Source organism: Empidonax traillii, unplaced genomic scaffold (assembly GCF_003031625.1).
Source record: "Empidonax traillii isolate 1590-97213 ecotype Southwest subspecies unplaced genomic scaffold, ASM303162v1 scaffold64:size1360303, whole genome shotgun sequence".
In the NCBI taxonomy this organism is placed as follows: domain Eukaryota; kingdom Metazoa; phylum Chordata; class Aves; order Passeriformes; family Tyrannidae; genus Empidonax; species Empidonax traillii.
This window is the reverse complement of record NW_020955257.1, coordinates 858,771-870,082: the sequence shown is the minus strand read 5'-3', so window position 1 is coordinate 870,082 and position 11,312 is coordinate 858,771. Positions and strand designations below refer to the sequence as shown.

At 40.8% G+C, this 11,312-nt stretch overlaps 1 protein-coding gene across 2 annotated transcripts in view; it reads left to right on the top strand.

Moving 5' to 3' along the window:
• The first annotated feature begins 8,754 nt into the window (after positions 1-8,754).
• The window catches only part of COLQ (collagen like tail subunit of asymmetric acetylcholinesterase), a 42,600-nt gene continuing 40,042 nt past the window's right edge, over positions 8,755-11,312 (top strand). For both annotated transcript variants that reach the window (XM_027880079.1, XM_027880077.1), the window contains exon 1: positions 8,755-8,969. In XM_027880079.1, coding sequence (XP_027735880.1) covers positions 8,864-8,969 — 106 coding nt within the window. In that variant the 5' untranslated portion in view covers positions 8,755-8,863. The remainder of the gene's footprint in view (positions 8,970-11,312) is intronic.

The window sequence follows — 11,312 nt, the reverse complement described above, 5'->3', positions numbered from 1 at the left end:
TAATCTAAGTGCATGAAAGAGAACAGTTTCAAAGCTGAGACAGAAACAAGCTATCTCTGAAATGTCCTAATTTTATTAAAAGGAGCAAAAAATTACAGATGTTGTGAGTCTGGAGAATGCTGAGAATCCATGTGGCTCTAGCCAACTGGAAGTTTTCCTTAAAGGCCAGAACATGGAATTAAAGGTATTAACCAGACTCAACACACCAAACTCAAGAGGAAATAAGTGCCTGGACCTCCACTGAGGGAAGATGATTTGGAAGAGATACCGAACGTAATTTTCTGAGACGTACCAAGAGGAGTGTTTAAATCAGATGCAGTTATGAGTCTCTTTCTTTTTGTGGCTTTCAGGTAAATAAAAAACACTTGAAATGTTGTTGTATGTGTTTTGGGTGACCTCCATCAATCGTTAATCTAGTTCCTGTGAAGACTTTTCTCACAGAGGCCTGCCCGGTTCACAGGGTTGGGAAGCCCAGAAGTTCAAGACAAGCAGCACTTGTCCTCTTTGAAGAGACATGAAAGGGGTTGGAACCTGGGACCAACGAGTGGTACAGGAAAAGTGTTACAAAGATGGCCAAAACCCAGCAGGTAATTTCATAATGGGACCAGAGGTGAAACTATCAGCAGCCTCAACAAAACAGCCTGGTATGAGGAATAAAAAGTAATGTTTGTTACTGTCTTAGCACCTCACAAAATAGTGCAAGATTTTGAGTATGTGTTCCTGCAGCCTGTCTGCTTGCTAACAGGTTTAGTTTACAGTAATTAAAAACTTCTTAATAATTTTGTTTCACCTTCAGTCTGCAGAGAATTCTGTAGACTGCCTGCCCTGTGAACATTTGGGTGTAGGGCATGTCTACTTGTCTTAAGTTGTTATGGCCATATAGCATATATCCATTTTGATGAGGAATCAAATGTATATTTGGTCTGGCTAGGTTTGAATTTAAGCACCCATACAAAACCCCAAATACACTTTAAGCAAGCAGTAATGCCTCTTCAGATCTGCCACTCTGTACTCAAAAGCAACAAGCACACCCTGGCTTTAAGGCATAGTAAAAGTCCTATTAAGAATGATGTCCTCTGCCCTGACTACATCATTCTTTTATATGTTGTAATCAAAATCCCCATTGCAGCTCTTTCTATGCTATTTAAAGAGCTTGGTGGCTGTGCTTAGTAGAGAAAACAGTGCTTGGCCCTCCTCTACTTAGTGATGTTCTGAGATCAGATGAGGTATCAAAGCTGAGCTTCTGTATGACATACAGGCAATGTGACTTCTGTCAATTTACTTACTTAAAACTGAATATTGTAATGAGTAAGAAATTCTTTTGATGATTAGATTGAAACCAGATGGACAAGGTTTCAGCCATCCTCAGTAAAGCAGACCCTTCCAGTTAATAATGGCACATACTAATATAAATATTGCAGTGTCTGTTCTTTCCAGGAATCTCTAAGTTGCCTGAAACAGTGCCAAAATAAGTAAGAGGAATTAATAGAATGATGGTTTGCTTGCTTAAGTCAATATTCTGAGAAATTTTGGTTTTCATCAATCTTTTCAAGGGGATGATAGAGAAGACAGGAAAGCACACTTCTGAAAATGTTGCAGTTCTTTTCCTTTTTGTCAGCTATAGGATGTCTGAACAATCCAGCTAGAAATTATTGCTTAATACCTTGGGTCATATTCTAAACTGGATGCAGAGAAGAGATGCTTTTGAAAACAGGATATGAATTGCAGTATTTTGGAGCTGAAGAAATGGATTAGCAGTTTTAGGATTTTGTAAATGACTGGACACAAAAATGTCAGCAGCTTAACCATGTTTGCACACAGCTGATGGCAGATTTCCTGTAGTACTTAATGCTGGTAATATTACCAACATGAGGAAGGTAGAAGACTCACATAAGCCTTTGTACATCTCCTGTGTACACAGCAACATAAGTCTTTGTGGCTTTTGATTCCGGAAAGCAATCACCGTTCCCGGGCATGAATTTTGTGTGGTGACTACCTGTAGTTGCTGTTGGAACATGAAACTTAGCATAACCTGCAAGCCTACCTGGGAACAAAGCTGTTGGGCAGAGAGGCCCTTCTGTTCTCCTATGGCTACAGTGGGTTTGCTTCCCTCTGCATCACCCTGCAGCTCTTGTGGTGGTGCAGTGTCGACATACACTCAGGCAGTCATCCAAGCTAGAGCTTCACAGTGTCTGCATGCAAGTACCTCTTTAATGAAATCAGCATATTAATTTTCAAAAAATTACACTTTCTCAAGTGTTTGAAAAACTTGTCTTCTGTCTCCTTTGCACTATCATTAAGATCAGGTGCATGTATGGCATTTTATAAGCCTTGGGGGTAGGAGGTGCTGATACCAGTACTGGTGGAGTTGCAGGCACACCTCAGGTTCCAGCCAAAGCGGCGCATTCTTCTTAGAGAAAGGAGCCATGGCAGCTGGGATTTAGGTATGAAAGCCTCCTTAGGCAGGCCATGAACCTTGTGCTTGCTCTGCAAAAACAGGGTTATCATTTAAGTGGTCAGAAAATTAGTAAAAACCATGTTAGGTAAAATTAATATTTCATCCCTACCAGAGATTTAAAGCTATCACACCTAAGCAGCTAATGCTGGGCCTCATCCTATTTAGTTGAAATCTTATTACTGCTTTTAGTATAAGATACCTGTTTTTTTCTCAAAGTTTTCATCCCTGTGTGCCGAATTGTGCCAAATTGCTGTTTGGTAGGGATGTCTTAAATACAAATGATTGAAACTTCAAAAGTAGGACTTTATAATGGAAATGTAATGCAACCTTAATTACAGTTTCCTGATTCTGCAAGGAGTGCTGGGAAAATACACTTGTCTAGTTTGGTTAGGTTCAGTTATCCTCTGTTTGGAAGATGACAACCCTGGCATCCTGGAATGTCTGGGCAATGTGCTGTGCCCAGCCATTTTCTATGGCTGCCACGGCAACAGTGTGCCCTGGCCTTCAAAACTTGAAGCTTTGTAAAAAGACAAAGCCTCTCCATTTCTAGCCTGAACCAGCATGTCTTGAAATCAGAATGAAATTTGTCATCAGCTTACAAAAACAGGGCAGTTTTAAAAAGTGGAAGTAGGTTGTCCAACAGCTACCGTGCCAGAGAAGTCTCACTGAGTTCTGCTTGCTGTAGTGTCACAGTCAGCACTTGTGGCTGTCCATTTGCTTAAAAAAAAAAGCCCACAAAAAAATTAAAACCAGCAAGCAAATTTGGCAACGTGCTGCTACTTTCTTCCGTTCTTCTGTGACCTATTTCTTTACCTATCCCCAGCTTTTTAACGTTGCTTCTTTTGTCAGGCCTTTGGATAAGCCCACGAGTGTTTGTCTACTACTGCTCCCCAGGTGGATTCAGCAGCTCTGCTCCTGGCTTTGCATTCTGCAAGGCAGAGGATCCCTAAATATTTAGTGTCCAGAGGTATCCAGGAGAAGAGAGGTAAACAGGGATGGGAAAATGAAGCATCATACTATTTTAAAGACAAGGTATCTAAAGCTTTTTCAGGCCCTGATTTGGCAAGGCAGCTGTGCACATACTTCATTTCAGGAGCAGCTTCACTGATTTCACTTGCACACCTGAAGTTACACTGATGATTGTTTTCCTGAATCAGTGGTGCTCTGGCCACTCATCTGATAGAGATCCTCTACAGAAGACTGCTGTGCCTTTTGTAAGGGACATTCTCCTGGGTGTGTATGCACTGATGTTTGGGTCCACGCTTGTTTACATCTTAATGGTGTAGTGGGCCGCAGTGCAGTATGAAAGTAAGCAGCTCTCTGGAATGAAGAGAATAGTGTGAGCATTAAAACAATAATAACTTTTTTTCCATTCAAAAATACTGACAGAAAAGAAAAAGAAGATTGTGTTTTATGGTGTCTCAACTTTGTGTTGATTCGACTCTTTGGCAAGCTAGATGATAAATCACTTAAATTAGTGAAAGCCAATTACTACCAGATACTCCTCTGTTCTGCAACTCCAGCAGCACTGCAGTGATACCAGTGCAAGCAGGGAATTCTGCAGACCTTTGTTGATAGAAGTAAATAACAGCAATAGACAATCCAAGTAAAAATAGGATTTAAAAAATAGCACTCTTTCTACCTCTTCTAGATGTAAATACCAAAAACAGACTGGCTTATAGCTGTAATTTGTTTGTGATTCACCACTGTAGGATGTTAAAGATTATTTATCTATGCCCATACTAGTAACTGCAGATCTCATTTGGCCAGGACTCCAATTGTCAAGGCCATTGTCCTCAGGATTTCTTTGAGCCTCTTTTTCCTCTGGAACATTAATCTATCCATAAAGTTGAGATTTTGAGTGTTTGTCCTGGATTTCCAAAACCTGGCAATCCTGGATGTACCTCTTCTCTGTGCAAATGCGTGAGCATGTATGATGAGTGCATCTCATCCAAGAAGCATCATGTGATCTGCATGGAGATCCAGCACAATGAGAACGTGTTTGGTGTGCTCTGTATGCACCAAATAACCATGGAGCATCTTGAGGAGCCATCAAACTTTCTGCACAGTTGATCAACGCATTCAGCAAGTCCATCAGCTTTGATGGAAGTCACTTTGAATTATCGCATAACCTTTGTTCATGTCCTTCACTCTTTTGTCCTGTAGTCCTCAATAGAAAAAGAAACATATTGATAGGGGTTACTCACAGGAGTAAAAAACATGTTTTCCCCAGCCAGTTTTGTGTTTCTGCAGACACAGAGTATAAAGAAAAGAGGAGGCCAGAAGGCCACTACTTGTTGGGCAATGTATAAAATCCATAAAGGGACTAATTTGAAAAAGGTGTTGCTTTTGGAAGTTGCATGGCATCAGTGTCCTGCCTTCAATGTCCTCCTTCACCCTGGTCATCCAGTGGGTGGCTTTCTGAAGGCTAACTAGTGCTGGCTTGCCTTTGACTGGCCACCTGCCTGCGTTCTGGTCGCCAGCTGCGTGACTGGCATGAGTGGAGCTGTGGAATAAGACAGAACTTCATTGTGTGGTTGAATTTACTTCATCGCACAGCTGCTGCATCTGTTCCTACGTGGGCTCCTGAATTAAATTTATATACACCATCAAGGAAATTATGAAGCCATTCATTCTCTTTCTGCACTTATTATCTTTCTTACTTCAGCAACTGCCCTTGTGCTTCACATAATGCCATCTTCCAAGGTAACTTTACCTATATTGTGATAGTATTAAATCTAAATTCTAGATGTAACTGATTCAGATGTGCAAAATTGAACAGGTATTTTTATTGTGAAAAGCAATTGTTGCTAAATAACTATCTAACAAGGAAACCATAATTACAAATAATCTTTTCCATCTTCCACAGTAATTGAATGAACAGAATTCTTCTGTACTACTTTGCAGACATAAGCTGTTATTGTAATATTGCATTAACGCTAGGTTGTTGTTTTACCTTTGCCCTACTCAGCAAAAGAGCTTTCAGACTTTTGGACTAGAAAGTCTCAATTATATATTAAGCATTTTGATAGAACAAGCGGCAATGGTTTTAAACTAAAAGAGGTTTGATTTAGACTAGATACAAAGGAAAAAAAAATTTATAATAAGAATGGTGAGACACTGGAACAGTTTGTCCCAAGAGCTGGTGGAAACATTCAAGATCAGGTTGAATGGGACTCTGAACAACCTGGTCTCATTGAAATGTCCCTGCTTATTGCAGGGGGTTGGACTGGATGACCCAAACTGTTCTATTGTTATCTTTGTCCTTCTAACTAGAACTGTGTTCATACAAGAATTTGATGATATTTTATCTTCATTTTATCTTGGCTTGTTGGTATAGTACCTGCCAACCAAAAGTGGAGAGGGCTGGCAAGAAGCGTTCTTTTTAACAAGTATTCAATAATTCCTGCTTAAAGAAAGGTTGATATATTCCGTTTACAGGTTAGTGTCATCAGCACATTCTTCCACCCACTTCTAAGTGGTGGTCTGGGTTGAAAAGGCCAAGCAACTGCTACTTGAGCAGGTAAGCTGTGCTGGCTATTTTTTTTGCTTCATATGTTTTTTGGCTTTTGACATTTTTAATTGCTATGGCATCTACCCAAAATATGAATTTTTTTTTTATAAAATGCAGTTGATACCCTGTGATAAAACTGTGGAGTCTTTACCTCTGAACACTGACCTGCAGGTGACATTTGGTGTTCTCAGGTTTTCACCATGGAAAAATTTTTTTTAAAGTGAAGTCCTCAAAATCTTATATTTTCACTTAGGCCATGGGGGTATCTTATAAGATTCAGAAACTGCATTGTGGAAACTTTGCTGTGTTTCTTTCTTCAGCTAATGTTATCTAAAATAGAATTACTGCCAAAGCCATTGTATTTCCATTCTTTGTTTTATATATATGTATTGTATATTTGTATTTCCATTCACTTTTGATTTCTGAATAGCAATTCTAGGTGAGGCAAGAGTAAGAGCTATGCCGTATATATCACTTCACTTTCTAGCAAATGCATAATTTAATCTAAAAAATTTAGGATTTTTTAAAATTACTTCCCAAGTATTTTAAGTATTTTTATTCCCAAATGTTTATGGGATCTTTTCCAGTGGTTGCATCATGAAGTTGTATTAATGTGGATTTTCCCTACACCAGCGGCAGCAGAAAATACTCCAGAAAGAAGAAAAAAAAACACACCTTTGTTATTGATTGCTGTTTGGAAGATAGAGACAAGGACATATCTCACAGAACTGGCCTTAACTACCTGGTGCAGAGCTCTCTGCAGGGATCAGAAGCCTTGCATCAGCTTCACGAGCCTCTGGGAGTAGCCTGGAGGAATGCACTGCCTGACTGAGCAAGTTCACAGATGGCAGATAGTTCAGGGCCTGGAAAGCACACGTTTGTCAAGTGTCTCATGCCAGACTCACTCTGCTACATGACACTTCCTCTCCTCAGGATTCTCCCTATCACATGCACCAATGCCATGGAGGTCAGAAACAAGCTGTGTAACCAGGTGTATGTCCTTGTCATCCAGCATGGATGCCACTTAGCACGAAGTGTCAGTTTGATGTGCTGTCACCTGACTAAGTCAAAAGCAATAATCCCAGAACTGTTGTCCATTTTATTCCCAACAAACTTCACTCTTCTCCTGATTAAACCATTAGCAGCCTTGCCAGCAGTCTCGGCCAGTAAGACCAACACATTAAAATTAGAGGAAACAGAACACAGGGCTTGCACTTTGACATGGCCTGGGTTGCTGCCCTGTAATGAGAGCTCTTCAATAAAAATCTGAGTTGATAAACTGCCGCTATATCATGAAGGTCTCTTATGTGATTAGGGCTTGTAATGATGAACTTCCCAAGATCTATTCCTTTCCCTCTGAGATGCAGCATGCCAAGAGAAATAAGGGCACTTCCTTAATCCATGGTCATCTTGGTTAAAGAAGAAAGAGGCCAGAGTACTCTCTTCACCAACAAGAGCCAAATACAAAAAGGTAACCAACAGTGGAATAAAGTTGATTAAGTTCAAAAAGAAATTCTATTATCCAAAGTGTTGCAGTATGCTGCAGCACTAGAGATTTTAGAAAGCCTTATAGTTATATTAAGCATGTCCTTTAACGATAAAAATATATCAGGCAGATGTGATTGTTCTTATGTAGCCATTACATTTAGAAAGATTTTGTCAATATTTGCAGTGTCTTGTAAGTAACACCCAAGACTCTTTAGCTGGAATTGTGGAAATGCATCATTTTGCTCTCAATGGAGTTAGTGCCCAGGGGCACATGTCATCATCTCTCTCAATGAGCACTTTTCTCTAACAAAAAAAAAATCTGTAATTAATCAAAAATATTTTTATGTTCATCTTAGGGGGGGGAAAAAAGCAATTACAAAGAAAACCATCTCCATCTGGGAGAGAGTAATGATGTTTTCCACAGTAAAGGATTTTCATGGAAACCACTGTCGGATTCCAGGAAGAGCAAAGGATCTCTCTACTAGTTATTCAGAGAGTGCAAATTAATTTGCAAAGCCCTGTGAGTTGCAAAAAGGCACAGAAACACCAAACTTCTGTACAGGTAGCAAGGGCACCTACTGCTTTTCAGAGAACTGGAGGTTTGTTTTCCTCACACAGTGCGGTGTGTGTTGACTGTCGCCACCCGCAGAGCTGATAGCGTTTCACTCACTCCATTATGCACGTGTATTGTTTCCTCCACCTGTTGCACCCCATCAGTAAACTGTGCAGTCCTACAGTGTCTGGCACTACCAGTGATACTGTCGTTTTCACTTAAATCCTAAATAATAATGTGTTTATCGGTTTGTGAAGCCTTTGTGACATCCCTCACCCCGAGCTGCACTCTGTACATGAATGCAGCACTCATAGCTATCAGGGATAAGCAGATGTTAGGTCACTGCTCATCTTTCTCATTAAGGCAATTAGTGACCTGTAGAAGATGATCAATCAGGGATTTTATCCATCTCGATGCCGGTGTCTGGTTGCCTGCACTGAAGGATGCTGTTTATAGTCCAGTTCTTAATTTCTCCCGTTCCTGCTCATCATTATTACTATCCAAAGTGCCTTTTTGCTTCTGTTAGCAAAACCAGAATCCCCCATGCCCCAGTTTTAGCAGCTAATGTCCACAATAGGGGCAACTGATCCAGCACAGGAGTTAAATATAACCGTGTCTAGTGTAAGGAGAAGATTTAATGGGAAATGGTTGGCATTCCTTCTTCCTAAAGGCACGGGGAGGGAGGGGGGAGAGAAAGAGAGACGTACACACACAGACAGACACGCATCCCATAGTGAGGGAAGAGGCAGAGAGCAGGCAAGGCAGAGAGGCAGTGAGGGTAGCAAGAGAGCCAGCCCCAAAGCAGCCCTGCCTGCGCCTCTGAGCTGGAATCTGCCAGAGCACAGCCAGCATGTTGGTCCTCAGCCTGCTTGTCTGGGGATCTTACCTGCCGCTTCTCTTCTGCTTTGCTTTATCTCAGACTGCGTACGCTGACAATGTCTTCTCAATTTCAGCAGGTAAATTGCTTTAAGTCTCGTTACTTTTCCTTGCTTGGAGCACTCTGCACTCTGATTCTTGCACTTTCTGGTGATTGGAAACACGGGAGAAAAAAAAAAAAACAAATACTTCAAATCGCAGATCTTGGTGGAGGGGTTTTGCACTGCAGACCTGCCACATGCCAGGACATTTTATTGCTTGCTTGGTTTTGCTTTTTGCTTTACAATTTCTGGTTTTAAACCCCTCCCTTCCCTTCCCCATGAGAAATAATAGACAAGATCCTCAGCAGCTCTAAAATGCTTTTTTTCCATTGGCTTCTGTGGTGCTGTGCTAATTCATGGATCTGGCCTAATTAGTGTATTACTGGCATGTCTGCATGTTTCTTTCTATTTTGGATGGGTTCAGGTAGATTAGAGCAAGGGAAAGAAAAGAAAATAAATCTCAATGTATATCTGCTTCTATAAATAAAGCCCTGACCTCAATGAGTGGTGCTGGAGTCCAACTGGGTGTTATCAGAATAAACATCATCTGGCTCTGGCTATGACACTAACAAATACTCAGATGACTTACATAGCAAACAAGAGTCCACTGCATGGAAAATCCCTGCTGGGCAAAGACAAAACAAATTAATTGTCAGCTGAGGCAGGGCACTGGAGATCCCTCTTAATAGATTTTACAGTTTCAGCAGCAAGACTTTCCTTCAGTCATGTTCTGTGTGAAGGAAGGGGAAAGCTGGTGCGAGCTCTGACTCCATCTCTTCTTTGAGGAACTTCCACCAATTTATGGCAAATCACTGTCTCCCGCTTTCTGTCTGCTATTCTGTATCTGTCAATAGAGATGGTTCTAACTAATGTGCTGGATTCCTGTGGTGTCAAATTTGAGATGTTTCAACTGAGATTTGTAGGTCAGGGCCAGCTGTACCTATGGATCCTTCCCATGGCTTTCACAGTGACCAAAGGGGTGCATATTTTAAATCTGTGTGTAAAAATCAACCTTAGACATGAATCTAGAGGCACACAGCCTTTCTTGTTCTCTAACTTCTCTGGTGTGCCCTCAGAGCCAGATGGTTTACATTTGAGGCATTTATGAGGGAAGGGTGATCAGGAGGGAACCTTCTGTGAGAGGTTAGGTGTCTGCACTAAGCAGCACTAACACTATGCATGATCTCTTCCAGGGGTTTTTAACAAATATTTTGAAATGTGCAGAATTAGTACACTGTATTTCACTCCCAGTGGTTTGAACAGTCCATTCATATTCAAATATTAAGAGTCTGAGGGCCACAAGAGTAATCCCTTGGGAAAAGCCCTATAGCATTAAATAATGCACCCATTAGAGTTCTGTAATTATTTCAGATAGCTTGTAAGATAACATCTAGAAAAACCTAAAGTTCAAAGAAGTACATACTTTGATAACAATTTAATCCCTTTTCTTCAACCTTTAGGAACTAACAATTTTCCCACTAAGCTCTGCAGGATGCTACAGAGCATTTCCATTTGTTATCTTTTCAATGGGATATGCTTTTTCCATTATGTTGAGATTTGTTAACACTGAGGTACAAAAATCATGAACATTTATGTTCTCTGATAGGCTCCAAATTACTTTGCAATAACATGTAAGTCATTAGACCTCAAAACTTGTTTTGAAGAGCTTTATATTTATCTGACATTAGTAGATGTCACACAGACAAACAAGAATTTTACATTTTCATTGCCTTCTCCTGTGGCACACACGTTTGAACTGTCCTCTTAAAAAATAAGCATTAAATGAATAACCTGAACCTTAGAAGAGGAAAGACTTGTCATTTCTGCTGAAACCATAGCAGAAGAGACAAGCATGAAGGAAAATGCCAGATTCTGCTCTTTGCAATAGAGTATTTCCCATAGCACAGCCCTGAAGGCTTATTTGTGTGAGACCCCAGGGCTTCCCAGGCAGAGACTGCAGCCATGCATGCCCCTTTCCTCCCCCATCCCCACAGGACAACAGCTTCTGGTTTCATGCTCAGGGAAGGTGTGAACCTGATCATGAGATCTGTTTCCCAGTGTTTGGGCAAATCCTCACCCCAAGCTCTGCTCCATGGCAAAGCCCCAGGCTGTGCTCTCCTGGCCAAGACACCAAAAATCACCTTTATACCCAACAAGCTCTTAGTGAGGCTTCTGCCACAAATGAATTTTCAATGTTTATTTGATAATATGTGGAAAAAAAAACCAGTTGGCAGATGATTCAGCCATAATCCTACAACCATAGGACTGGATTAAGAGATGTACTCTGGGGAGCTGTTACATACCTGTGTGCCATTACTATTTGTTAATCAGGGCTATTCGGTATGAAAAATGACATAATAAAGCATTCACTTAGTGCTTTCG